The 26927-nt window shown below is 43.8% G+C and overlaps 1 protein-coding gene across 1 annotated transcript in view; it reads right to left on the reverse strand.

Annotated features, from left to right (window-relative positions):
* Positions 1-1231: 1231 nt before the first annotated feature.
* Positions 1232-26927, reverse strand: part of LOC137522129 (golgin subfamily A member 6-like protein 6) — a 30992-nt gene continuing 5296 nt past the window's right edge. The window contains exons 8-37 of the mRNA XM_068242159.1: positions 24789-24863; positions 23783-23849; positions 23319-23384; positions 23084-23150; positions 22842-22908; positions 21979-22066; positions 21869-21935; positions 21600-21665; positions 20777-20857; positions 20665-20731; positions 18681-18736; positions 18561-18635; positions 18449-18514; positions 18189-18255; positions 17473-17528; positions 17227-17292; positions 16981-17047; positions 16749-16804; positions 16629-16703; positions 16517-16582; positions 16259-16325; positions 15543-15598; positions 15297-15362; positions 15051-15117; positions 14445-14546; positions 14241-14315; positions 13057-13133; positions 5817-5906; positions 2233-2341; positions 1232-1241 (exon numbers count right to left, since the gene is read on the reverse strand). Coding sequence (XP_068098260.1) covers positions 1232-1241; positions 2233-2341; positions 5817-5906; positions 13057-13133; positions 14241-14315; positions 14445-14546; positions 15051-15117; positions 15297-15362; positions 15543-15598; positions 16259-16325; positions 16517-16582; positions 16629-16703; positions 16749-16804; positions 16981-17047; positions 17227-17292; positions 17473-17528; positions 18189-18255; positions 18449-18514; positions 18561-18635; positions 18681-18736; positions 20665-20731; positions 20777-20857; positions 21600-21665; positions 21869-21935; positions 21979-22066; positions 22842-22908; positions 23084-23150; positions 23319-23384; positions 23783-23849; positions 24789-24863 — 2080 coding nt within the window. The remainder of the gene's footprint in view (positions 1242-2232; positions 2342-5816; positions 5907-13056; positions 13134-14240; positions 14316-14444; positions 14547-15050; positions 15118-15296; positions 15363-15542; positions 15599-16258; positions 16326-16516; positions 16583-16628; positions 16704-16748; positions 16805-16980; positions 17048-17226; positions 17293-17472; positions 17529-18188; positions 18256-18448; positions 18515-18560; positions 18636-18680; positions 18737-20664; positions 20732-20776; positions 20858-21599; positions 21666-21868; positions 21936-21978; positions 22067-22841; positions 22909-23083; positions 23151-23318; positions 23385-23782; positions 23850-24788; positions 24864-26927) is intronic.

Consider the following 26927-nt stretch of genomic DNA (forward strand, 5'->3'; position numbering starts at 1 on the left):
TGCATCCATGAGCGCTGTCACCAGTCTGTATGCATACTATTAAAATGTGAAAGGGCAAATTTGCAGCTAAAAGTGATCTGCGTGAGAAAAGGGAAAGGTTTAGCTGTAATAAAATATCAGTTACATTTATAGATATTTTACTATTGTAATTACCACTGTAAATAGTAGAATATATCTATAAATGAGTACAATCAATGTGTTTAGGAGGTGATTAGGAGGCAAAAAGCTAGGTTTAGCACAAGAAGCACTTGCTCAGAGACACGCAGCAGCACTGGAGATATTCTCAGTACCGCTCAGTCACACAGCAAGGATGGGCTCCGCAACATGGCCGCCGCCTTATTTAGAGGAGGGGAGGGCCAGGCTCCCCTCCTGATTGGTTGCTAGGGTTGCCAGGGCCTCGGCTGGAGGACTTCTGATTGGTCCAATGACGTCATCCCCGAATACCAAAGCCAAACCCACTGCATCATCTGGCCGAATTCGAGTGCGCATATTCGAGAACCTTCGCATTTGAAATGACGCGGAACCTTCGGGTTCGGCTTCAACAACCCTGAAAATTCGGATAAATTTGCATTCGAGAGTCCTGATGAGCACCCCTGCCTCCTGATTCCCCCTCTTGCCTCCCAAGTGCTTGTGATGTAGTCAGGAAAAGTTTTGAAATCTCTGGCGCTTTTTTGTACTTACTCTTCCCTGCCATTTCGGGGAGGGAAGACTTTATACCCCTCTTTGGCAGCCGAAAAGAAGCTGGAAACTCTGAGAGCAACCACCCACATAGCTACACAACCTCCTTCTGAAAGTCGGGACCCCAGGACTCATAGGCGGCGTCTCAAAACGGACAGTCAGGGCAATATCTCAGACAGGGAGTCAGACAGACAACAAGAGGTGAAACAGCACTCTGCTGCCACCGTCCAAACACTCAGCCACCCATCACAGCTAACTCCACACCACATGGATCTGCAGATTGGGCTGGCGTCTGATGTCACTGACCCCAGTGCCTCCTCCCAACTAAGTGTGGAAACTGAGTTGATCATCCACTCCCTGGGTCTCAGCCTCCCACAGTTCCCGGCAAGTAAGCCCATTCTATCTCCGGTGAGAAGTGGCTCCTCCACTAATCCCTTCAGGTTACAAGGCTTGCTGCCAAGCACGTATCTCATGTCCCAGTCTGGTAGTAGTGCAGAGCCTCAAAGCAGGGCCTCCTAACAAACACCAAGTTAGACCACACACCCCCAGTCTCTCAAGGAACACTGAAAAAGAAAGACAAGAGTGAGAAGACATAAGTCTTCTCACACTTGTCTTTCTTTTTCAGTGTTCCTTGTTCCTTTCTAAAATAAATCAGATACACCACATGTCGAACTCCAGGCCCGGAGGGCCAGATCCATGCCATTGTTTAGGATGGAAAGAGAAAGAAAGGAATGTGTTCTACTGGATGGAGCTGTATCAAAAATGTGTGAGGATCTCAGCCCTTGTAGGACCGGTTTGACATACCTGAGATACACCCTCTGTTTTCTTTCCTACTTACCTTTGATGTCCTTCATCATTTTCTTTCTATTTTTTCTTCCTCCCTTCCAAGAACTAACTTTTCTCCTTTCTTCCACCTATTTCCTGAAATGGTGCATTTACATGCATTCTTCTCTTTCTGACTTACCCTTGCTGACTTTCTTCTTCTTTATTAACCTCTCATTCATCTTACACTTGTCTTTTTTTCAGTGTTCATGTTCCTTTCTAAAATAAAACAAATACATGCACTCTGTTTTCTTTCGTCTGCTGTCTTCCATTTCTATTTCTTCCTTCCTTCCTAGAACTAACTTTCTTTTTTCCCATCTACTTACTAAAGAGACACATTTACATGCATTCTGTATTCTTTCCAACTTACCTTTGCTGACTTTCAGCTTGTTTATAGGCCTCTCATTCTTCTTATGCCTTCTGACACTTGATTTTTTTCAGTGTTCCTTGTTCCTTTCTAAAATAAAACATATACAAGCACATTGTTTTCTTTCTTACATAACTTTGCTGTCTTCCATCTTTTTTCTTCCTTCCAAGAACTTTCTCCTTTATTTTCCTTTCGTCCACCTACTTTGTACAATGACAGACTTACATGCATTCTGTTCTTTCTGACTTACCCTTGCTGAATTTCTTCATCTTTGTTAACCTCTCATTCTTCTACACTTGTCTTTCTTTCAGTGTTCCTTTCTAAAATAAAACAGATGCATGCATTCTGATTTCTTTCTTACTTACCTTTTCTGTCTTCCGTCTTTCTCTGCCTTCCAAGAACTAACATTTTTCCTTGAAAGAAAGGGGGAGAACCAAGAGCCCGATATGGTGTAGTATGTTAATAAGGTGATGTCTGATGCAAACACACAATGATTATACTCATAAGGACGGGTCGCCTCCTAGCAACCACTAGATAAGCAGGCGGGGAGAATTGTAACCCCACCCCGCTCAGGGTTAAGAAGTAGCTCTCTGTAGATAGAAGGAAATGGGGATACACCCCTCCACCCAGGGTGGACTCAACAATTATGTGGTATAACAACAGAGGTGCCAAGTAGAGTAAAATTAGTTAAAATTGTTAAAAAAGAGGAAGTGGGTGGACTCGCTTCCCTTCTGAAAAAATGGCTAGACAACGGGCAGGTTACTTCAAGTTTAAAGTAACATTTACTATGAGCTCCAAAAGTGCAACGCGTTTCACGGGTAACAGTCTCGCTTCTTCAGGCAAACAATTTTTGGAGGGAGCAAAGTTGGGTCAAAAGCCAGATATAGCACCTCTATAGCACAGAGGTGCTATATCTGGCTTTTGACCCGACTTTTCTCCAAAAATTGTTTGCCTGAAGAAGCAGGACTGTTACCCGTGAAACGCGTTGCACTTTTGGAGCTCATAGTAAATGTTACTTTAAACTTGAAGTAACCTGCCCGTTATCTAGCCATTTTTTCAGAAGGGAGGTGAGTCCACCAACTACCCCTTTAACAATTTTACTCTACTTGGCGCCTCTGTTATACCACATAAAATTTTTCCTTGCTTCCAACTACTTCCTGAAAAGACACATTTACATTAGAGATGGTCCGAACTGTTCGCCAGCGATTGGTTCCCGGCGAACTTCCGTGGTTCGCGATCGCGGAGAACCGTGAACTTTTGCGGAAGTTCAATTCGCCCCCATAGTGCATCATTAGGGTCAACTTTGACCCTCTACATCACAGTCAGCAGGCACATTGTAGCCAATCAGGCTACACTCCCTCCTGGAGCCCCACCCCCCCTTATAAAAGGCAGGCAGTGTCAGGCATTGGACTCACTCGTGTGCCTGCAGTAATTAGAGAAGGGAGAGTTGCTGCAGAGACATTAGAGAAAGCTTAGTTAGGCTCTTGTAGGCTTGTTAGCTTGTTCCTTGCTGATTCTTATTGCTAAAAAAAAAAAAAAAAAAAAAAAAGCACCCCTCAACAACTCTTTTGAGAGCTAATGTTGTTCTTGTAATCTATTTTTTTTTTTTTGTGGCCCACTTGCATTATATACAGCCCTGTCAGTCAGTCGCAGCTGGCCTTTGGCACCTTAATTCCTACTGTGCCACTGCCAGGCCCTGCACATTCAGTGGTTACCTGTGTGTAAGAAGGAAAACCGCTCTACCTCTGATACCTGTGCAGGGTGCTGGAAGCCAAACGGCAAATCAGGAACACAGTGAAGATGAAATCCGCACACCCGCAGGTAAAGTCCAAGGGTTTTTATTTGAATCCAACTCACAAATACAGTAAAACAGCTGACATGTTTCGGATCATATCCTTACTCATAGCTGTGTGTGACAGGCAGCTGCACATTTGTAATCCCAATCACTGCACCTGTTCACTGCACCTAGGTACCTATACCTATGTGAGCGCACGCATTGTTAATAGCACCAGTGATTGCAGTGTGTGTGTGTGTGTGTGTGTGACAGGCAGCTGCACATTTGTAATCCCAATCACTGCACCTGTTCACTGTTCAGTGCACCTACCTACCTATACCTACGTGAGCACACGCACTGTTAATACCACCAGTCATTGCACCTGTTCAGGGTACCTGTGTGTGTGTGATAGGCAGCTGCACATTTGTAATACTAGTCACTGCAACCTGTTCACTGCACCTGTGTAAACACACAATGTTTTACCAGCAGTCACTGCATACCTGTTCACTGCACCTGTGTAACCGTACATTTTATTAGTCAAGTCAGTGCATACCTTTCACTTCATCCCCCCCCCCAATATGGACAAAACAAAAGGCAGAGCCAGAGGCAGGCCACCTGGCAGGTCTGTTCAAGGTCACGCTGTTGTGATTTCGTGCGGCCCTTGACCAAAGTACAGTGTTCAGAAGAAGGCATGTGCCATCAACCCCCAATATTGTCAGGACGTAGTTGACTATTTAACACAGAACACCTCATCTTTCTCAGCTTCCGTACGGAAGCATGACATATCTTCCTCCTCCTACTTCTCTGATTCTGGCACCCCACCTAACACTCAGTCGGCCGCCACCACCAACGTGCCATCACCCCAGGGCTCAGCGGTGTGGAAATTTTTGTGTGTGTCTGCCTCAAATAAGAGCAATGCCATCTGTACTCTCTTTTATCAAAACTTGAGCCGTGAAAAGACCAAGACTTGCGTAGGGACAACTACCTTACGAAGGCACATGATTGCAAAGCACAAACTGCAATGGGATGACCACCTGAAGAAAAGCAGCACACAAATGTAAAGCCACACACCGCAGTGGAAGATACCAGGCCGCAATTTTTTCTCAAAAAAGGCGATACCTAAACTGTACCGTGATGTTGAAAGGCAAGTGGGGACATCTCTGGTACACAGCGTTGGGACAAGGGTCCATCTGACCACGGATACCTGGTCTGCTAAGCATGCTCAGCCCTGCCCGAAGACTAAGTTGGTCCCCACACAGCATCTCTGCCTGCAGGCCGCTTGACTGCCTTCTCCGCCACCACTAACAAGGTCCACCAGGACTCCAGGCGGATTCCTGAATTTTTAAGGCCGCTGCTAGCAGCGGCCACTATAATAATTTTTCTGGTGCGTGTATAAGCCTGCCTAATTTTTCTATCTGCACTGCGGCTGCAACAACAAAATAAAAGGCATGTACATCTGTCAATTCCCCTTCGTGATCGTTACCTTGCTGTGGTGAAGGGGCTTGCGTATCACAATGAAGCAATGACCGCCGGCTATATGAGTGTCCCTGGGAGTGGCACACCAAAGATAATAAGGTCGTTGCTTCATTTTGGACAGACCAAATTCTATCAGCTGGATAATCACTGTTGTTCGGTCAGAAAGCTACCTCAGCCTGGCGACCATACGGGCTTGAAAACCGCTATCGTCTGCACTCTCGCCATGGTGCGCACCAGTCCAGCATGGCCGTCACTACACAAACAGCTGTTTGCGGTGCGTTACACAGTGAGTTTGGTGTGTCAGTGTGAAACAGTACTCTAATTACACTCCCTGATTGATGTATACACATGCAAGATGTTTTAAAGCACTTTAGGCCTCCAGTTTAGCATGCAATGTGATTTCTGCCCTTAAAACGCTGCTTTGCATCAAATCCAGATTTTTCCCCGGGACTTTTGGCATCTATCCCTCTCATCCATGCAAAAACTCAGATGTTAGACCCCTTGAAACATATTTCCCATCACTTTTCTGGGCAGCATAAATGTTTCTACTTTTCAAAGTTCGCCTCCCCATTGAAGTCTATTGCGGTTCGTGGAAGTTCACGAACGTTTGCGGAGGTTCACGAACTCAGTTTGCAAACCTAAAATCGGAGGTTCGGGCCATCTCTAATTTACATATATTCTGTTCTTTTTCTGACTTACCCCTGCTGACTTCCATCTTTTTTGATATCCTCTCCTTCTTCTTAGGTCTTCTGACACTTGTCTTTCTTTTCCAGTGTTCCTTCTTCCTTTCTAAAAAAAAAAAACCATACATGCACACTATTTTCTTTTTTACTTACAATTGAAGTCTTCCATCTTTTTATTCCTTTCTTCCAAGAACTTTGTCCTTTATTTCCCTTCTTCCACCTACTTCCTACAATGACACAATTGCATGCATTTTTGTGAGAACGCGGAAGAGCCGCCGCCATGATCCGGCGGCAGGCGGCTCCTTCCGCGTACAGACGCTTGCCACACACGGAGAGGCTGCCGCCTCTCCTCTGCATGAGGCGGCTCTCTCCGGGCAAGCGTCGGCAGGGCACGCAGAAACCGCCGCGTGGGACGCGGCGGTTGCTGCCCATAACCCCGCTGCGGAGACTCCGCAGAGCGGGGCAGCTGGAGCTGGGACATGTAGTCCCTCAGGAGTAAGAGTGACGCGCGCGCGCGCGCACTCAGACATAATTTATGATTCCTGAGGAGAGTCAGCTGACCAGGCTGGTCAGCTGACGCCAGCACCTCTCCCTATTGGTTCAGCACTTAGGGAGGTGCTGAAAGGCATTTAGGTATATATATTGCCGGCTGTTCATTTGTTCCTTGTCTGGCGTTGCGTTCACATACGTGGGAGCACCCAGATCCGTTAGTCAGATCCATTAGTGTGCCGGGACCAGCTGGAGCTGTAATCCTACACTAAGCTAGATTTTGTTGATAGCTTAAAGTACTAGTTTGATTGTGATTATATGTTATGACCTTTGCCTGCCTCGACTATCCTTCTGAACTCTGACCTTGTACCTCGTTATTCTGATACCTGTTGCCGAACCCTGCCTGTACCTAGACTCCGCCTCTGCCTCCTGATTTTGTACTCCGATATTTCTGATACCTGTTGCCAAACCCTGCCTGCACCTAGACTCCGCCTCTGCCTACTGTATCTGTACCTTATCTGTCAGTGTGTTTACGACTTGGCTTGCCCGACCTCGAGAACCGACCTCACGATTGGAGGCGGTTCCTTGTCCCGTTAGTGACACTTACGCTTGAGTGTCACTTTCGGACTTTCCTTCCCACTGTAAGTCTGACTCCTCCCGTCTCGGAGAGCTCAGACCTGTGGAAGGAATCTGTGCAGTTCTCCTTGCTGCACTGAGGCTTGTCCTCCATATTACTGTTGCACCAATCACTACACTCTACTCAGGTGGCCAGAGGTTAGCTAGTATATTGGATTATCGGTGATACTGCAGATCACATATAATCTGATATACGTCTGTATTTCCCGTGATACTGCAGTTCACCGGTAATCAGACCTCTCTGTGCTTCACCGAGCGTTACAGAACGCCAGACCAAAAATACTGATGGAACGCACTGATCCTCTGACTGTGCTTGCCACTTCGGTGGATAGCATTCATCAAGCACTAGGCCAGCACAAAGCCTTAATTGATGCCTTATCAGGCTCTGTGAGAACCCTCCAGACATCAGTTGATTCAGTGCGATCCCCTCCTAGTGATGACATCCGTATGCCTGTCCCTGATAAATTTTCCGGCCACAAGTCTGACTTCCGGAATTTCAGGAGTAGAGTGTTGTCATATTTTGAGTTAAGGCCCCGATCCTCGGGGACTGAGACCCAACGGGTCATTTTCGTTAAAACTTTGTTGACTGGGGACTCCCAGTCGTGGGCATACAACCTGCCCGCTACCGATACTGCCTTGACCTCAGTGGAGGAATTCTTTAAGGCCATGGCCATAATCTATGACGACCCTGATCTTGCTGCGTCCTCAGAGCGGAAGCTCAAACTCTTACGGCAAGGCAGAGGGTCGGTCAAGGATTATGCGGCAGAGTTCCGTAGGTGGTCGGTCACCTCGAGATTTGATAATTTTGCCCTCATGGACTACTTCCTGTCTGGGTTGTCGGAAGAGGTTTCCGACCTAATGTTGACTGTGCCCGAGCCCAAAACAGTTGACGAAGCCATATCATCAGCCATTCGAGTAGATCGCAGGCTACGCCATCAGAGGCAGGCTAGGAGTAGTCACCGGGTCAGGGTGACTTCGTACACAGTACCGGCTGTTGCATCCCCAGTAACAACAACTCCGTCTGTCTCGACCTCTCCGGCCTTGCCTCCACCAGAGCCAATGCAAATTGGTCGATCTAAGCTGACCCAGGTGGAGCGGAGGAGGAGAATGACGGAACAACTGTGCCTATACTGTGCAGAGGCAGGGCATAGGGTGCGAAACTGTCCTAACAGGTCGGGAAACGGGTCTGCCGAGGAGTAGTGGGGGGTGACACCCTAGGCACACAATTTTCACCCCTTAAGGAGAAAAAACTGCTTCTCCCCTGTACGATTACATGGGAGAATAAGTCAGTAGCCACTGAAGCATTTATTGATTCCGGCTCAGCGGCTAATTTTATGAATCTTGCATTTGCTCAGGAGTTGGGTATTCCCCTCATTCCAGTGAATCCCCCCATTCAGGTCACGGCAGTGGACGATTCCCCGCTGCAACGGGAACGCCCACTGTCACAGACTCCGGAGGTGAAAGTCACCATAGGGGTATTGCATGGGGAACTATTACGTTTTTTTGTGTTACACATGTCCACCTCCACTATTATCCTAGGCATGCCGTGGTTGCAAACCCATTCGCCGCAAATAGACTGGGCCACGGGGCAGTTAACCTCCTGGTCACCGCATTGTTTCCAACAGTGTTTGGGAAAATTGACATTGGGACAAACCCAAGTTCAGGTGGGAGGTGTGCCAGATCAGTACTCTGAATATGCCGACGTATTTTGTCCCAAGGCAGCTGACAAACTGCCCCCACATCGGCCATTCGACTGTCCCATCGACCTCCGTTCAGGTTGTGTTCCTCCCCGGGGCCATCTGTATAATTTGTCGGGACCCGAGAAAGTGGCCATGGGAGAATATATCCGTGAGAACCTAGCCAAGGGCTTTATTCGGCCATCTCGGTCACCCGCCGGGGCAGGGTTCTTCTTTGTTAAGAAAAAAGATGGGGGGTTACGGCCATGTATCGACTACCGGGGGCTTAATAAGATCACAGTAAAGAATCGCTACCCGTTGCCCTTAATAGATGACCTTTTTACACAGGTCACGGAGGCTAGGATATTCTCGAAACTGGATTTAAGGGGGGCATACAATCTTGTACGGATCAGAAAGGGTGACGAATGGAAAACGGCCTTCAATACTCCGGACGGGCATTACGAGTACCTGGTGATGCCCTTTGGGTTATGTAATGCCCCGGCCGTTTTTCAGGAACTTATTAATGAGGTCTTTAGAGAAGTGTTGGGGAAGTTCGTTCTGGTTTACCTCGACGACATTCTTATATTTTCTAACAATCTTTCTGATCACAGAACTCATGTCAGATGGGTATTGAACAAGCTGAGGCAGAATTTATTATATGCTAAGTTGGAAAAATGCATCTTCGAGGTCACGTCGGTAGCTTTCCTGGGATATATAATCTCTACCTCGGGCCTGTCTATGGACCCTGCTAAGGTCTCCGCAGTCTTGGAGTGGCCGCAGCCGGTGGGGTTAAAGTCTTTACAACGTTTCTTGGGGTTTGCAAACTACTATAGAAGGTTTATTAAGGGGTACTCTACAGTAGTTGCACCCCTCACCAGTCTTACTAAAAAGGGGGAAGACACCACTCACTGGTCTCCCGAGGCCGTACAGGCATTCACCGTTCTAAAAAGATTGTTCTGTTCGGCACCCATATTGAGGCATGTGAACACTTCTTTTCCATTTATAGTTGAGGTAGACGCCTCAGAAGTTGGAGTGGGGGCTGTGCTGTCTCAACGTTCAGGTCTTCAGGGGAGATTACACCCGTGTGCCTATTTCTCCCGAAGGTTCTCTCCGGCAGAGAAAAACTATGATATAGGTAATAGGGAGCTCCTTGCCATCAAATTAGCCTTCGAGGAGTGGCGTCATTGGCTGGAAGGAGCGGAGCACACGATCATGGTTTATACCGACCACAAGAATCTCGAGTACATCGAGGGGGCTAAAAGATTAAGCCCCCGACAGGCTCGATGGTCGTTATTTTTTTCGAGGTTCACATTCTTGATTACATACACTCCTGGTAGTAAAAATACCAAGGCAGATGCACTCTCTAGGTGTTTTGAACCAGAAACAGCACAGCCCTCTGTTCCTGAGACCATTGTTCCACGGAAGTTGGTGCTAGCCGCTACCGAGACGTGGGAGAACTGGAAGGAAACTTTGGGTCCTTTCCAGCAGGATGTCCCAGAAGGAAAACCTGAGGGGGTTTTGTTTATCCCGCTGCCCTTTCGGCTCCAGATCTTGGAGTTGGTTCACTCACACAAGAATGCGGGACATCCTGGGGCGTCTAGGACACAAGATCTCGTGGCAAGGTGTGCGTGGTGGCCCTCTCTGGCAGCCGACTGCAAGGAGTTTGTCAGGGAATGTGCGGTGTGCGCAAAAAGCAAGCCCTCCCGGCTGGCGTCTGTTGGTACTTTACAGCCTTTGCCCACCCCGAGTGAGCCATGGACCCACTTGTCCATGGATTTTGTGGGGGAGCTTCCGAGGTCGGAGGGCATGTCGGTCATCTGGGTGGTAGTCGACCGCTTTAGTAAAATGGCCCATTTCGTGCCCTTGAAAGGACTCCCCTCGGCCCAGGAATTGGCCGACCTGTTCATCACTCATATTTTCCGGTTGCATGGCATTCCGGAGGACATAGTTTCCGATCGGGGAGTCCAGTTTGTCTCAAAATTTTGGAGGGCATTCTGTCGCCAAATGGGCATGGGACTGTCATTTTCGTCGGGTTACCACCCACAGACTAATGGCCAAACTGAGAGGGTCAACCAGTCTTTAGAGCAATTCTTACGATGTTACGTGGCTGAAGCGCAGAATGATTGGGTTAAATTCTTACCTTACGCAGAATTTGCGCACAATAACTTAAAGAGTTCTTCCTCGGGGTTCTGTCCGTTCCAGATAGTGACCGGGAAGTTACCTAAGTTTTCCCCGCTGCCGGTTGCGTCCAGTCCGTTCCCAGCCTTGGAGGCCTGGCAGAGGACATTTAGGGTCATGTGGAGGACCATAAAAGACAACCTTGTGAGAGCATTTCAGAGTCAGAAAAGTCAGGCTGACAAGAGACGCTCGTTAGAGTGGAAATTCCAACCAGGAGATTTGGTTTGGGTGTCAACCCGTCACCTGACCCTGAAACAACCTTCTGACAAACTTGGTCCCAGGTTCGTGGGCCCATTCCCAGTTAATAGGAAGATCAACAATGTCACATATACCATTAATCTTCCTACCAGCATGCGTGGAGTGAGGTCCTTTCACGTATCACTTCTCAAACCCGCAGTCCAGGTGGGCCCCACTCCTCCTCCTCCTGTCTTAGTCGATGCCCAACCCGAGTATGAGGTGGAGAAGATCATTGACTCACGTACTGTACAAAACTCGGTGCAGTATCTCGTACATTGGAAGGGGTACGGCATTGAGGAAAGGCAATGGGTACCTGGGAACCGTATGCATGCGGATGACTTGGTTAGGGAATTTCATGCTTTACATCCAGGGAAACCTGGAAGGAGCTGTCCGGAGTCCACTCCTCGGGGGGGGTACTGTGAGAACGCGGAAGAGCCGCCGCCATGATCCGGCGGCAGGCGGCTCCTTCCGCGTACAGACGCTTGCCACACACGGAGAGGCTGCCGCCTCTCCTCTGCATGAGGCGGCTCTCTCCGGGCAAGCGTCGGCAGGGCACGCAGAAACCGCCGCGTGGGACGCGGCGGTTGCTGCCCATAACCCCGCTGCGGAGACTCCGCAGAGCGGGGCAGCTGGAGCTGGGACATGTAGTCCCTCAGGAGTAAGAGTGACGCGCGCGCGCGCACTCAGACATAATTTATGATTCCTGAGGAGAGTCAGCTGACCAGGCTGGTCAGCTGACGCCAGCACCTCTCCCTATTGGTTCAGCACTTAGGGAGGTGCTGAAAGGCATTTAGGTATATATATTGCCGGCTGTTCATTTGTTCCTTGTCTGGCGTTGCGTTCACATACGTGGGAGCACCCAGATCCGTTAGTCAGATCCATTAGTGTGCCGGGACCAGCTGGAGCTGTAATCCTACACTAAGCTAGATTTTGTTGATAGCTTAAAGTACTAGTTTGATTGTGATTATATGTTATGACCTTTGCCTGCCTCGACTATCCTTCTGAACTCTGACCTTGTACCTCGTTATTCTGATACCTGTTGCCGAACCCTGCCTGTACCTAGACTCCGCCTCTGCCTCCTGATTTTGTACTCCGATATTTCTGATACCTGTTGCCAAACCCTGCCTGCACCTAGACTCCGCCTCTGCCTACTGTATCTGTACCTTATCTGTCAGTGTGTTTACGACTTGGCTTGCCCGACCTCGAGAACCGACCTCACGATTGGAGGCGGTTCCTTGTCCCGTTAGTGACACTTACGCCTGAGTGTCACTTTCGGACTTTCCTTCCCACTGTAAGTCTGACTCCTCCCGTCTCGGAGAGCTCAGACCTGTGGAAGGAATCTGTGCAGTTCTCCTTGCTGCACTGAGGCTTGTCCTCCATATTACTGTTGCACCAATCACTACACTCTACTCAGGTGGCCAGAGGTTAGCTAGTATATTGGATTATCGGTGATACTGCAGATCACATATAATCTGATATACGTCTGTATTTCCCGTGATACTGCAGTTCACCGGTAATCAGACCTCTCTGTGCTTCACCGAGCGTTACAATTTTGTTCTCTTTCCAACTCACCCTTGCTGACTTTCATCTTCTTTGCTAACCTCTCATTCTTCTTATACTTGTCCATTTTCAATGTTCCTTGTTTCATTCTAAAATAAAACAAATACATTGCACTCTGTAGTTTTTATTTCTTAACTTTTCTATCTTCCATCTTTTTTCTTCATTCTTCCAAGAACTTTCTCCCTTTCTTTCTTTCACCTACATCCTGAAATGACACACTTACATGCACTCTATTCTTTCTGACTTACCCTTGCTGACTTTCTTCATCTTTGTTAACCTCTCATTCTTCTACACTTGTCTTTCTTTCAGTTTTCCTTCTTTCTTTTTAAAATAAAACATACATGCACACTATTTTCTTTTTTACTTACATTTGCAGTCTTCCATCTTTTTCTTCCAAGAACGTTGTCCTTTATTTCCCTTTCTTCCACCTACTTCCTACAATGACACAATTGCATGCATTTTGTTCTCTTTCCCACTTACCCTTGCTGACTTTCATAGTGTTTGTTAACCTCTCATTCTTCTTACACTTGTCAGTTTTCAGTGTTCCTTGTTCCTTTCTAAAACAAAACAAATACATTGCACTCTGTAGTTTTTATTTCTTACCTTTTCTACCTTCCATCTTTTTTCTTCTTTCTTCCAAGAACTTTCTCCCTTTCTTTCTTTCACCTACATCCTGAAATGACACACTTACATGCATTCTATTCTTTCTGACTTACCCTTGCTGACTTTGTCTTGCATCTTTGTTAACCTCTCATTCTTCTACACTTGTCTTTCTTTCAGTGTTCCTTTCTAAAATAAAACAGAAGCATGCACTCTATTTTGCTTTTTACTTACATTTGCAGTCTTCCATCTTCTTCTTTCCTCCTTCCAAGAACTTTCTCCTTTATTTCTATTTCTTTTACCTACTTCCTATAATGACACAGTTACATTCATTTTGTTCTCGTTCTGACTTACCCTTGCTGACTTTCATCTTCTTTGTTAACCTCCCATTCTTCTTACATTTATCCATTTTCCTTTCTAAAATAAAACAAACACATGCACTCTGTAGTTTTTATTTCTTACCTGTTCTGTCTTCCATCTTTTTCTCCTTTTTTTCTAAGAACGTTCTCCCTTCCTTTCTTCCACCTACATCTGAAATGAAACACTTACATGCATGCCATTCCTTTTGACTTACCCTTGCTGACCTTCTTCATTTTTGTTAATCTCTCATATTTCTATACTTCTCTTTCTTTCAGTGTTCCTAAAATTTAGTGTTTTCTAAAATAAAAACAGATGCATGCACTCTGCTTTCTTTCTTACTTTCCATTGCGGTCTTCAATTTTTTCTCTTTTCTTCCTTCCAAGATCTAACCTTTCTCCTTGTTTGCAACTACTTCCTAAAAAGACAAATTTACATATATTCTGTTTTTCTGACTTACCCTTGCTGACTTTCTTCTTTTTTGATAGCCTCTCCTTCTTCTTAGATCTTCTGACTCTTGTCTCTCTATTTCAGTGTTCTTTGGTCCTTTCTAAAATAAAACAGATACATGCACACAATTTTCTTTGTTACTTTCATTTGCAGTCTTCCATCTTTTTCTTCCAAGAACTTTGTCCTTTATTTCACTTTCTTCCACCTACTTCCTACAATGACACAGTTTCATGCATTTTGTTCTCTTTACGACTTACCCTTGCTGACTTTCATCTTCTTTGTTTACCTCATTTGTCTTACACTTCTTCGTTTTCAGTGTTCCTTGTTCCTTTCTATAACAAAACAAATACATGCACTCTGTAGTTTTTATTTCTTACCTTTTCTTCCATCTTTTTTCTTCTTTCTTCCAAGAACCTTCTCCCTTCCTTTCTTCCACCTCCATCCTGAAATGACACACTTACGTGCATTCTATTCTTTCTGACTTAACCTTGCAGACTTTCATTTTCTTTGTTAACCTCTCATTTTTCTTACACTTGTCTGTTTTCAGTGTTCCTTGTTCCTTTCTAAAACAAAACAAATACATTGCACTCTGTAGTTTTTACCTTTCCTGTCTTCCATCTTTTTTCTTTTTTCCTTCCAAGAGCTTTCTCCTTTCCTTTCTTCCACCTACTTCCTGAAATGACAAACTTGCATTCATTCTGTTCTTTCTGACTTAACCTTGCCGACTTTCTTCATCTTTGTTAACCTCTCATTCTTCTACACTTGTGTTTCTTTCAGTATTCCTTTCTAAAATAAAACAGATGCATGCACTCTGGTTTCTTACCTTTGCGATCTTCCATCTTTTTTCTTCCTTCCAAGAATGAACTTTTCTCTTTGCTTCCAACTAGTTCCTAAAAAGACACATTTACATATATTGTGCTTTTTTTCTGACTTACCCTTGCTGACTACCTTCCTTGATAGCCTATGATTCTTCTTAGGTCTTCTGACACTTGTCTTTCTTTTTCAGTGTTCCTTCTTCCATTCTAAAATAAAAAAGATGCATGCACACTATTTTGTTTCTTACTTACCTTTGCGATCTTCCATCTTTTTTCTTCCCTCCAAGAATGAACTTTTCTCCTTGCTTCCAACTAGTTCCTAAAAAGACACATTTACATATATTCTGCTTTTTTCTGACTTACCCTGGCTGACTTCCATCTTCTATGATAGCCTCTGCTTTTTCTTAAGTCTTCTGACACTTGTCTTTCTTTTTTAGTGTTCTTTCTTCGTTTCTAAAATAAAACAGATGCATGCACACTATTTTCTTTCTTACTTACCTTTGCAATCTTCCATCTTATTCTTCCTTCCAAGAATGAACTTTTCTCCTTGCTTCCAACTAGTTCCTAAAAAGACATATTTACATATATTGTGTTTTTTTTCTGACTTACCGTTGCTGACTTTCTTCTTCTTTGATAGCCTCTGATTCTTCGTAGGTCTGCTAACACTAGTCTTTCTTTTTCAGTGTTCCTTCTTCCTTTCTAAAATAAAACAGATGCATGCACACTATTTTCTTTCTTACTTACCTTTGCGATATTCCACCTTCCAAGAATTAACTTTTCTCCTTGCTTCCAATAAGTCCCTAAAAAGACATATTTACATATATTGGTTTTTTTTTTCTGACTTACCCTTGCTGACTTCCATCTTCTTTGATAGCCTTGGATTCTTCTTAGGTCTTCTGACACTTGTCTTTCTTTTTCAGAGTTTTTTCTTCCATTCTAAAATAAAGATGCATGCACACTATTTTCTTTCTTACTTACCTTTGCGATCTTCCATCTTTTTTCTTCCCTCCAAGAATGAACTTTTCTCCTTGCTTCCAACTAGTTCCTAAAAAGACACATTTACATATATTCTGCTTTTTTTCTTACTTACCCCTGCTGACTTCCATCTTCTTTGATAGCCTCTGCTTCTTAGGTCTTCTGACAGTTGTCTTTGTTTTTAAGTGTCCCTTCCTCTTTTCTAAAATAAAACAGATGTATGCACACTATTTTCTTTCTTACACACCTTTGCAATCTTCCATCTTTTTCTTCTTTCCAAGAACAAGCTTTTCTCCTTGCTTCCAACTAGTTCCTAAAAAGACACATTTACATATATTCGGCTTTTTTTTTTCTGACTTACCCTTGCTGACTTCCTTGCCTCTGCTTCTTCTTAGGTCTTCTGACAGTTGCCTTTGTTTTTAAGTGTTCCTTCTTCTTTTCTAACATAAAACAGATGCATGCACACTATTTTCTTTCTTACTTACCTTTGAGATCTTCCATCTTTCTTCTTCCTTCCAAGAATGAACTTTTCTCCTTGCTTCCAATTAGTTCCTAAAAAGACACATTTACATATATTCAGCTTTTTTTTCTGACTTACCCTTGCTGACTTCCTTCTTCTTTGATAGCCTCTGATTCTTCTTAGGTCTTCTGACACTGGTCTTTCTTTTTCAGTGTTTTTTTTTTTGCCTTCTTGCTTTCTAATATAAAAAAGATGCATGCACACTATTTTCTTTCTTACTTACCTTTGCGATCTTCCATCTTTTTCTTCTTTCCAAGAACAAGCTTTTCTCCTTGCTTCCAACTACTTCCTAAAAAGACACATTTACATATATTCTGCTTTCTTTTCTGACTTACCCTTGCTGACTTCCTTGCCTCTGCTTCTTCTTAGGTCTTCTGACAGTTGCCTTTGTTTTAAGTGTTCCTTCTTTTCTAAAATAAAACAGATGCATGCACACAATTTTCTTTCTTACTTACCTTTGCCATCTTCTACCTTCCAAGAATTAACTTTTCTCCTTGCTTCCAATAAGTTCCTAAAAAGACATATTTACATATATTGGTTTTTTTTCTGACTTTCCCTTGCTGACTACCTTCCTTGATAGCCTATGATTCTTCTTAGGTCTTCTGACACTTGTCTTTCTTTTTCAGTGTTCCTTCTTCCATTCTAAAATAAAAAAGATGCATGCACACTATTTTGTTTCTTACTTACCTTTGCGATCTTCCATCTTTTTTCTTCCCTCCAAGAATGAACTTTTCTCCTTGCTTCCAACTAGTTCCTAAAAAGACACATTTACATATATTCTGCTTTTTTCTGACTTACCCTGGCTGACTTCCATCTTCTATGATAGCCTCTGCTTCTTCTTAGGTCTTCTGACACTTGTCTTTCTTTTTTAGTGTTCTTTCTTCGTTTCTAAAATAAAACAGATGCATGCACACTATTTTCTTTCTTACTTACCTTTGCAATCTTCCATCTTATTCTTCCTTCCAAGAATGAACTTTTCTCCTTGCTTCCAACTAGTTCCTAAAAAGACATATTTACATATATTGTGTTTTTTTTCTGACTTACCGTTGCTGACTTTCTTCTTCTTTGATAGCCTCTGATTCTTCGTAGGTCTGCTAACACTAGTCTTTCTTTTTCAGTGTTTCTTCTTCCTTTCTAAAATAAAACAGATGCATGCACACTATTTTCTTTCTTACTTACCTTTGCGATATTCCACCTTCCAAGAATTAACTTTTCTCCTTGCTTCCAATAAGTCCCTAAAAAGACATATTTACATATATTGGTTTTTTTTTTCTGACTTACCCTTGCTGACTTCCATCTTCTTTGATAGCCTTGGATTCTTCTTAGGTCTTCTGACACTTGTCTTTCTTTTTCAGAGTTTTTTCTTCCATTCTAAAATAAAGATGCATGCACACTATTTTCTTTCTTACTTACCTTTGCGATCTTCCATCTTTTTTCTTCCCTCCAAGAATGAACTTTTCTCCTTGCTTCCAACTAGTTCCTAAAAAGACACATTTACATATATTCTGCTTTTTTTCTTACTTACCCCTGCTGACTTCCATCTTCTTTGATAGCCTCTGCTTCTTAGGTCTTCTGACAGTTGTCTTTGTTTTTAAGTGTCCCTTCCTCTTTTCTAAAATAAAACAGATGCATGCACACTATTTTCTTTCTTACACACCTTTGCAATCTTCCATCTTTTTCTTCTTTCCAAGAACAAGCTTTTCTCCTTGCTTCCAACTAGTTCCTAAAAAGACACATTTACATATATTCGGCTTTTTTTTTTCTGACTTACCCTTGCTGACTTCCTTGCCTCTGCTTCTTCTTAGGTCTTCTGACAGTTGCCTTTGTTTTTAAGTGTTCCTTCTTCTTTTCTAACATAAAACAGATGCATGCACACTATTTTCTTTCTTACTTACCTTTGAGATCTTCCATCTTTCTTCTTCCTTCCAAGAATGAACTTTTCTCCTTGCTTCCAATTAGTTCCTAAAAAGACACATTTACATATATTCAGCTTTTTTTTCTGACTTACCCTTGCTGACTTCCTTCTTCTTTGATAGCCTCTGATTCTTCTTAGGTCTTCTGACACTGGTCTTTCTTTTTCAGTGTTTTTTTTTTTTTGCCTTCTTGCTTTCTAATATAAAAAAGATGCATGCACACTATTTTCTTTCTTACTTACCTTTGCGATCTTCCATCTTTTTCTTCTTTCCAAGAACAAGCTTTTCTCCTTGCTTCCAACTACTTCCTAAAAAGACACATTTACATATATTCTGCTTTCTTTTCTGACTTACCCTTGCTGACTTCCTTGCCTCTGCTTCTTCTTAGGTCTTCTGACAGTTGCCTTTGTTTTAAGTGTTCCTTCTTTTCTAAAATAAAACAGATGCATGCACACAATTTTCTTTCTTACTTACCTTTGCCATCTTCTACCTTCCAAGAATTAACTTTTCTCCTTGCTTCCAATAAGTTCCTAAAAAGACATATTTACATATATTGGTTTTTTTTCTGACTTTCCCTTGCTGACTTCCATCTTCTTTGATAGCCTCGGATTCTTCTTAGGTCTTCTGACACTTGTCTTTCTTTTTCAGAGTTTTTTCTTCCATTCTAAAATAAAGATGCATGCACACTATTTTCTTTCTTACTTACCTTTGCGATCTTCCATCTTTTTTCTTCCCTCCAAGAATGAACTTTACTCCTTGCTTCCAACTAGTTCCTAAACAGACACATTTACATAGATTCTGCTTTTTTTCTGACTTACCCCTGCTGACTTCCATCTTCTTTGATAGCCTCTGCTTCTTCTTAGGCAGTGGTGCTCAACCTTTTTTGGCCCGAGGGCCGAACTTCAAATCAAGAAAAATCTCGAGGGCTGGAACACATGCATACAAAATTTCGATGTAAAACTTTTTAACGTTTTTCTAGTAACAGTTAACATGGTGTTGAAAATGGAAAGAAAACGACAATATAAGAATTGTTGTACTCACCATTTGATGCACATTTTCTTAATGAGAAGTTTGCGGCAGATTAATGCAGCAATGGTATCAGAGTCCAGTATGGTACCTGGGTGTATGCACAGGGCAGATTAATGCAGCAATGGTATCAGAGTCCAGTATGGTACCTGGGTGTATGCACAGGGCAGATTAATGCAGCAATGGTATCAGAGTCCAGTATGGTACCTGGGTGTATGCACAGGGCAGATTAATGCAGCAATGGTATCAGTGTCCAGTACGGTACCTGGGTGTATGCACAGGGCAGATTAATGCAGCAATGGTATCAGAGTCCAGCCTGTAGTGTGCTGGCTGAGGAGGCTGTCAGCTCTGCTGAGGAGGAACAGAGGCCTAATTACCCACATGTGGCCTGCCTGTAGTGTGCTGGCTGAGGAGGCTGTCAGCTCTGTGTGGGGCTGAGGGGGCTGTCAGCTCTGTGTGGGGCTGTCAGCTCTGTGTGGGGCTGAGGGGGCTGTCAGCTCTGTGTGGGGCTGAGGGGGCTGTCAGCTCTGTGTGGGGCTGAGGGGGCTGTCAGCTCTGTGTGGGGCTGAGGGGGCTGTCAGCTCTGTGTGGGGCTGAGGGGGCTGTCAGCTCTGTGTGGGGCTGAGGGGGCTGTCAGCTCTGTGTGGGGCTGAGGGGGCTGTCAGCTCTGTGTGGGGCTGAGGGGGCTGTCAGCTCTGTGTGGGGCTGACAGCTCTGTGTGGGGCTGAGGGGGCTGTCAGCTCTGTGTGGGGCTGAGGGGGCTGTCAGCTCTGTGTGGGGCTGAGGGGGCTGTCAGCTCTGTGTGGGGCTGAGGGGGCTGTCAGCTCTGTGTGGGGCTGAGAGCTCTGTGTGGGGCTGAGGGGGCTGTCAGCTCTGTGTGGGGCTGAGGGGGCTGTCAGCTCTGTGTGGGGCTGAGGGGGCTGTCAGCTCTGTGTTGGGCTGAGGGGGCTGCCCGCTGTGTGGGGCTGAAGAGGCTGCCCGCGGTGTCCTGCGGAGGAGGAGAGGATCGGGTGGTATTGCGTAGTTATAGTATCGGCGTAGTCCCGCGCATACACCAGCGTGTGCTCCGTATTCAGCCCCGGGTAGCACTGGGATAGTTAGAAAGCCTTGCTCATTGGTCAGGCTGATTCCTATTGGAGGAAGGTTCCTGCAGTAACCAATGAGCGAGGCTTTTTAACTATCCCAGCGCTACCCGGGACTGAATACGGAGCACTCGCTGGTGTATGAGCGGGACTACACCGATACTATAACTACGCAATACCACCCGATCCTCTCCCCCTCCGCAGGACACCGCCGCGTGGGCCACAGAAACGGGCCGTGGGTTGGGCACAGCTGTTCTTAGGTCTTCTGACAGTTGTCTTTGTTTTTAAGTGTCCCTTCCTCTTTTCTAAAATAAAACAAATGCATGCACACTATTTTCTTTCTCACTTACCTTTGCGATCTTCCATCTTTTTTCTTACCTCCAAGAATGAACTTTTCTCCTTGCTTCCAACTAGTTCCTAAAAAGACACATTTACATATATTCTGCTTTTTCTCTGACTTACCCTTGCTGACTTCCATCTTCTTTGATAGCCTCTGCTTCTTCTTAGGTCTTCTGACACTTGTCTTTCTTTCAGCGTTCCTTTCTAAAATAAAACAGATTGCATGCACACTATTTTCTTTTTTACTTACCTTTGCGATATTCCATCTTTCTTCTTCCTTCCAAGAATTAACTTTTCTCCTTGCTTCCAATTAGTTCCTAAAAAGACACATTTACATATATTCAGCTTTTTTTTCTGACTTACCCCTGCTGACTTCCATCTTCTTTGATAGCCTCTGATTCTTCTTAGGTCTTCTGACACTTGTCTTTCTTTCCGTGTTCCTTCCTCTTTTCTAAAATAAAACAGATGCATGCACTCTGCTTTCTTACCTTTGCGATCTTCCATCTTTCTTCTTCCTTTCAAGAATATTTGGACATATTTACATATATTGTTTTTTTTTCTGACTTACCCCTGATGACTTCCTTCTTCTTTGATAGCCGCTGATTCTTCTTAGGTCTTCTGACACTTGTCTTTCTTTTTCAGTGTTCCTTCTTCCTTTCTAAAATAAAACAGATGCATGCACACTATTTTCTTTCTTACTTACCTTTGCGATCTTCTATCTTTTCTTCCTTTCAAGAATGAACTTTTCTCCTTGCTTCCAACTAGTTCCTAAAAAGACACATTAACATATATTCTGCTTTTTTTCTGACTTACCCCTGCTGACTTCCTACTTTTTTGATAGCCTCCGACTCTTCTTAGGTCTTCTGACACTGGTCTTTCCTTCAGTGTTCCTTCTTCCTTTCTAATATAAAAAAGATGCATGCAGACGATTTTCTTTCTTACTTACCTTTGTGATTTTCCATCTTTTTCTTCTTTCCAACAACAAGCTTTTCTCCTTGCTTCCAACTAGTTCCTAAAAAGACACATTTACATGTATTCTGCTTTTTTTTCTGACTTACCCTTGCTGACTTCTTTGCCTCTGCTTCTTTTTAGGTCTTCTGACAGTTGTCTTTGTTTTTCAGTGTTCCTTCTTCCTTTCTAAAATAATATTTTTAAGTGTTCCTTCGTTTCTAAAATAAAAAAAGATGCATGCACACTATTTTCTTTCTTACTTACCTTTGCGATCTTCCATCTTTTTTCTTCCTTCCAAGAATGAACTTTTCTCCTTGCTTCCAACTAGTTCCTAAAAAGACACATTTACATATATTGTTTTTTTTCTGACTTACCTTTGCTGACTTCCTTCTTTTTTGATAGCCTCTCATTCCTCTTAGGTCTTCTGACACTTGTCTTTCCTTCAGTGTTCCTCCTTCCTTTCTAATATAAAAAAGATGCATGCACACTATTTTCTTACTCACTTACCTTTCCGATCTTCTATCTTTTTTCTTCCCTCCAAGAAAGAACTTTTCTCCTTGCTTCCAACTAGTTCCTAAAAAGACACATTTCCATATATTCTGCTTTCTTTTCTGACTTACCCTGGCTGACTTCCATCTTCTTTGATAGCCTCTGCTTCTTCTTAGGTCTTCTGACAGTTGCCTTTGTTTTTAAGTGTTCCTTTTTTTCTAAAATAAAACCGATGCATGCACACTATTTTCCTTCTTACTCACCTTTGCAATCTTCCATCTTTTTTCTTCCTTCCAAGAATGAAGTTTTCTCCTTGCTTCCAACTAGTTCCTAAAAAGACACATTTACATATATTCTGCTTTCTTTTCTGACTTACCCTTGCTGACTTCCATCTTCTTTGATAGCCTCTGATTCTTCTTAGGTCTTCTGACACTTGTCTTTTTTCTTCAGTGTTCTTTTTCCTTTCCAAAATAAAAAAGATGCATGCACACTATTTTCCTTCTTACTCACCTTTGCAATCTGCCATCTTTTTTCTTCCCTCCAATAATGAACTTCTCTCCTTGCTTCCAACTAGTTCCTAAAAAGACACATTTACATATATTCGGCTTTTTTTTTCTGACTTACCCTTGCTGACTTCCTTGCCTCTGCTTCTTCTTAGGTCTTCTGACAGTTGCCTTTGTTTTTAAGTGTTCCTTCTTCTTTTCTAACATAAAACAGATGCATGCACACTATTTTCTTTCTTACTTACCTTTGAGATCTTCCATCTTTCTTCTTCCTTCCAAGAATGAACTTTTCTCCTTCCTTCCAATAAGTTCCTAAAAAGATATATTTACATATATTGGGTTTTTTTCTGACTTACCCCTGCTGACTTCCATCTTCTTTGATAGCCTCTGATTCTTCTTAGGTCGTCTGACACTTGTCTTTCTTTTTCAGTGTTCCTTCTTCCTTTCTAAAATAAAACAGATGCATGCACACTATTTTCTTTCTTACCTTTGCGATCTTCCATCTTTTTTCTTCCTTCCAAGAATGAACTTTTCTCCTTGCTTCCAACTAGTTCCTAAAAAGACACATTTACATATATTCTGCTTTTTTTCTCTGACTTACCCTTGCTGACTTCTTTGCCTCTGCTTCTTCTTAGGTCTTCTGACACTTGTCTTTGTTTTTCAGTGTTCCTTCTTTTCTAAAATAAAACAGATGCATGCACACAATTTTCTTCCTTACTTACCTTTGCGATCTTCCATCTTTTTTCTTCCTTCCAAGAATGAACTTTCTCCTTGTTTCCAATAAGTTCCTAAAAAGACATATTTACATATATTTTTTTTTTCTGACTTACTTCTTCTTTGATAGCCTCTGATTCTTCTTAGGTCTTCTGACACTTGTCTTTCTTTTTCAGTGTTATTTCTTCCTTTCTAAAATAAAATAGATGCATGCACACTATTTTCTTTCTCACCTACCTTTGCGATCTTCCTTCTTTTTTCTTCCTTCCAAGAATGAACTTTTTTCCTTGCTTCCAACTAGTTCCTAAAAAGACATATTTACATATATTGGTTTTTTTTCTGACTTACCCTTGCTGACCTCCTACTTTTTTGATAGCCTCTGATTCTTCTTAGGTCTTCTGACACTGGTCTTTCTTTGTCGGTGTTCTTTCTTCCTTTCTAAAATAAAGATGCATGCACTCTGCTTTCTTACCTTTGTGATCTTCCATCTTTTTTCTTTCTTCCAAGAATGAACTTTTCTCCTTGCTTCCAACGAGTTCCTAAAAAGACACATTTACATATATTCTGCATTTTTTCTGACTTACCCTGGCTGACTTCCCATCTTCTTTGATAGCCTCTGATTCTTCTTAGGTCTTCTGACACTTGTCTTTCTTTTTCAGTGTTCCTTCTTCCTTTCTAAAATAAAACAGATGCATGCACACTATTTTCTTTCTTACTTACCTTTGTGATCTTCCATCTTTTTTCTTCCTTCAAGGAACTACCTTTTCTCCTTGCTTCCAACTACTTCCTAAAGAGACACATTTGCAAAGGTCAGAAAAAGAACAAAAAATATATGTAGTCTTCCATCTTTTTCTTCCTTCCTTCTAAAAAATTTCTCCTTTATTTCCCTTTCTTCCATCTACCTCCCACAATGACAGTTACATGCATTTTGTTCTCGTTACGACTTACATAATAATATGTTTGCTGTACCGCTATGAGGCTTACTAAAGTATACCAGGAGCTGAAAACCCAGCAGCAATAGTGCATTTAAATAGTCTGCAACACTAATCTGGGTCATATCAGATTAAGAGTAAGTATTGCTTAAGGGTGAATGATTTCACTACTACCGCAGCTGCAATCAAGCTATTAGGATTCTAGAGTGCAAAACAGCTCTTTAAACCTGCTTCCAATTAGTTCCTAAAAAGACACATTTACATATATTCAGCTTTTTTTTCTGACTTACCCTTGCTGACTTCCTTCTTCTTTGATAGCCTCTGATTCTTCTTAGGTCTTCTGACACTGGTCTTTCTTTTTCAGTGTTTTTTTTTTGCCTTCTTGCTTTCTAATATAAAAAAGATGCATGCACACTATTTTCTTTCTTACTTACCTTTGCGATCTTCCATCTTTTTCTTCTTTCCAAGAACAAGCTTTTCTCCTTGCTTCTAACTACTTCCTAAAAAGACACATTTACATATATTCTGCTTTCTTTTCTGACTTACCCTTGCTGACTTCCTTGCCTCTGCTTCTTCTTAGGTCTTCTGACAGTTGCCTTTGTTTTAAGTGTTCCTTCTTTTCTAAAATAAAACAGATGCATGCACACAATTTTCTTTCTTACTTACCTTTGCCATCTTCTACCTTCCAAGAATTAACTTTTCTCCTTGCTTCCAATAAGTTCCTAAAAAGACATATTTACATATATTGGTTTTTTTTCTGACTTTCCCTTGCTGACTTCCATCTTCTTTGATAGCCTCGGATTCTTCTTAGGTCTTCTGACACTTGTCTTTCTTTTTCAGAGTTTTTTCTTCCATTCTAAAATAAAGATGCATGCACACTATTTTCTTTCTTACTTACCTTTGCGATCTTCCATCTTTTTTCTTCCCTCCAAGAATGAACTTTACTCCTTGCTTCCAACTAGTTCCTAAACAGACACATTTACATAGATTCTGCTTTTTTTCTGACTTACCCCTGCTGACTTCCATCTTCTTTGATAGCCTCTGCTTCTTCTTAGGCAGTGGTGCTCAACCTTTTTTGGCCCGAGGGCCGAACTTCAAATCAAGAAAAATCTCGAGGGCTGGAACACATGCATACAAAATTTCGATGTAAAACTTTTTAACGTTTTTCTAGTAACAGTTAACATGGTGTTGAAAATGGAAAGAAAACGACAATATAAGAATTGTTGTACTCACCATTTGATGCACATTTTCTTAATGAGAAGTTTGCGGCAGATTAATGCAGCAATGGTATCAGAGTCCAGTATGGTACCTGGGTGTATGCACAGGGAAGATTAATGCAGCAATGGTATCAGAGTCCAGTATGGTACCTGGGTGTATGCACAGGGCAGATTAATGCAGCAATGGTATCAGAGTCCAGTATGGTACCTGGGTGTATGCACAGGGCAGATTAATGCAGCAATGGTATCAGTGTCCAGTACGGTACCTGGGTGTATGCACAGGGCAGATTAATGCAGCAATGGTATCAGAGTCCAGCCTGTAGTGTGCTGGCTGAGGAGGCTGTCAGCTCTGCTGAGGAGGAACAGAGGCCTAATTACCCACATGTGGCCTGCCTGTAGTGTGCTGGCTGAGGAGGCTGTCAGCTCTGTGTGGGGCTGAGGGGGCTGTCAGCTCTGTGTGGGGCTGTCAGCTCTGTGTGGGGCTGAGGGGGCTGTCAGCTCTGTGTGGGGCTGTCAGCTCTGTGTGGGGCTGAGGGGGCTGTCAGCTCTGTGTGGGGCTGACAGCTCTGTGTGGGGCTGAGGGGGCTGTCAGCTCTGTGTGGGGCTGAGGGGGCTGTCAGCTCTGTGTGGGGCTGAGGGGGCTGTCAGCTCTGTGTGGGGCTGAGGGGGCTGTCAGCTCTGTGTGGGGCTGAGGGGGCTGTCAGCTCTGTGTGGGGCTGAGGGGGCTGTCAGCTCTGTGTGGGGCTGAGGGGGCTGTCAGCTCTGTGTGGGGCTGACAGCTCTGTGTGGGGCTGAGGGGGCTGTCAGCTCTGTGTGGGGCTGAGGGGGCTGTCAGCTCTGTGTGGGGCTGAGGGGGCTGTCAGCTCTGTGTGGGGCTGAGGGGGCTGTCAGCTCTGTGTGGGGCTGAGGGGGCTGTCAGCTCTGTGTGGGGCTGAGGGGGCTGTCAGCTCTGTGTGAGGCTGAGGGGGCTGTCAGCTCTGTGTGGGGCTGAGGGGGCTGTCAGCTCTGTGTGGGGCTGAGGGGGCTGTCAGCTCTGTGTGGGGCTGAGGGGGCTGTCAGCTCTGTGTTGGGCTGAGGGGGCTGCCCGCTGTGTGGGGCTGAAGAGGCTGCCCGCGGTGTCCTGCGGAGGAGGAGAGGATCGGGTGGTATTGCGTAGTTATAGTATCGGCGTAGTCCCGCGCATACACCAGCGTGTGCTCCGTATTCAGCCCCGGGTAGCACTGGGATAGTTAGAAAGCCTTGCTCATTGGTCAGGCTGATTCCTATTGGAGGAAGGTTCCTGCAGTAACCAATGAGCGAGGCTTTTTAACTATCCCAGCGCTACCCGGGGCTGAATACGGAGCACTCGCTGGTGTATGAGCGGGACTACACCGATACTATAACTACGCAATACCACCCGATCCTCTCCCCCTCCGCAGGACACCACCGCGTGGGCCACAGAAACGGGCCGTGGGTTGGGCACAGCTGT

Source organism: Hyperolius riggenbachi, chromosome 6 (genome assembly GCF_040937935.1).
Source record: "Hyperolius riggenbachi isolate aHypRig1 chromosome 6, aHypRig1.pri, whole genome shotgun sequence".
NCBI classification, from domain to species: domain Eukaryota; kingdom Metazoa; phylum Chordata; class Amphibia; order Anura; family Hyperoliidae; genus Hyperolius; species Hyperolius riggenbachi.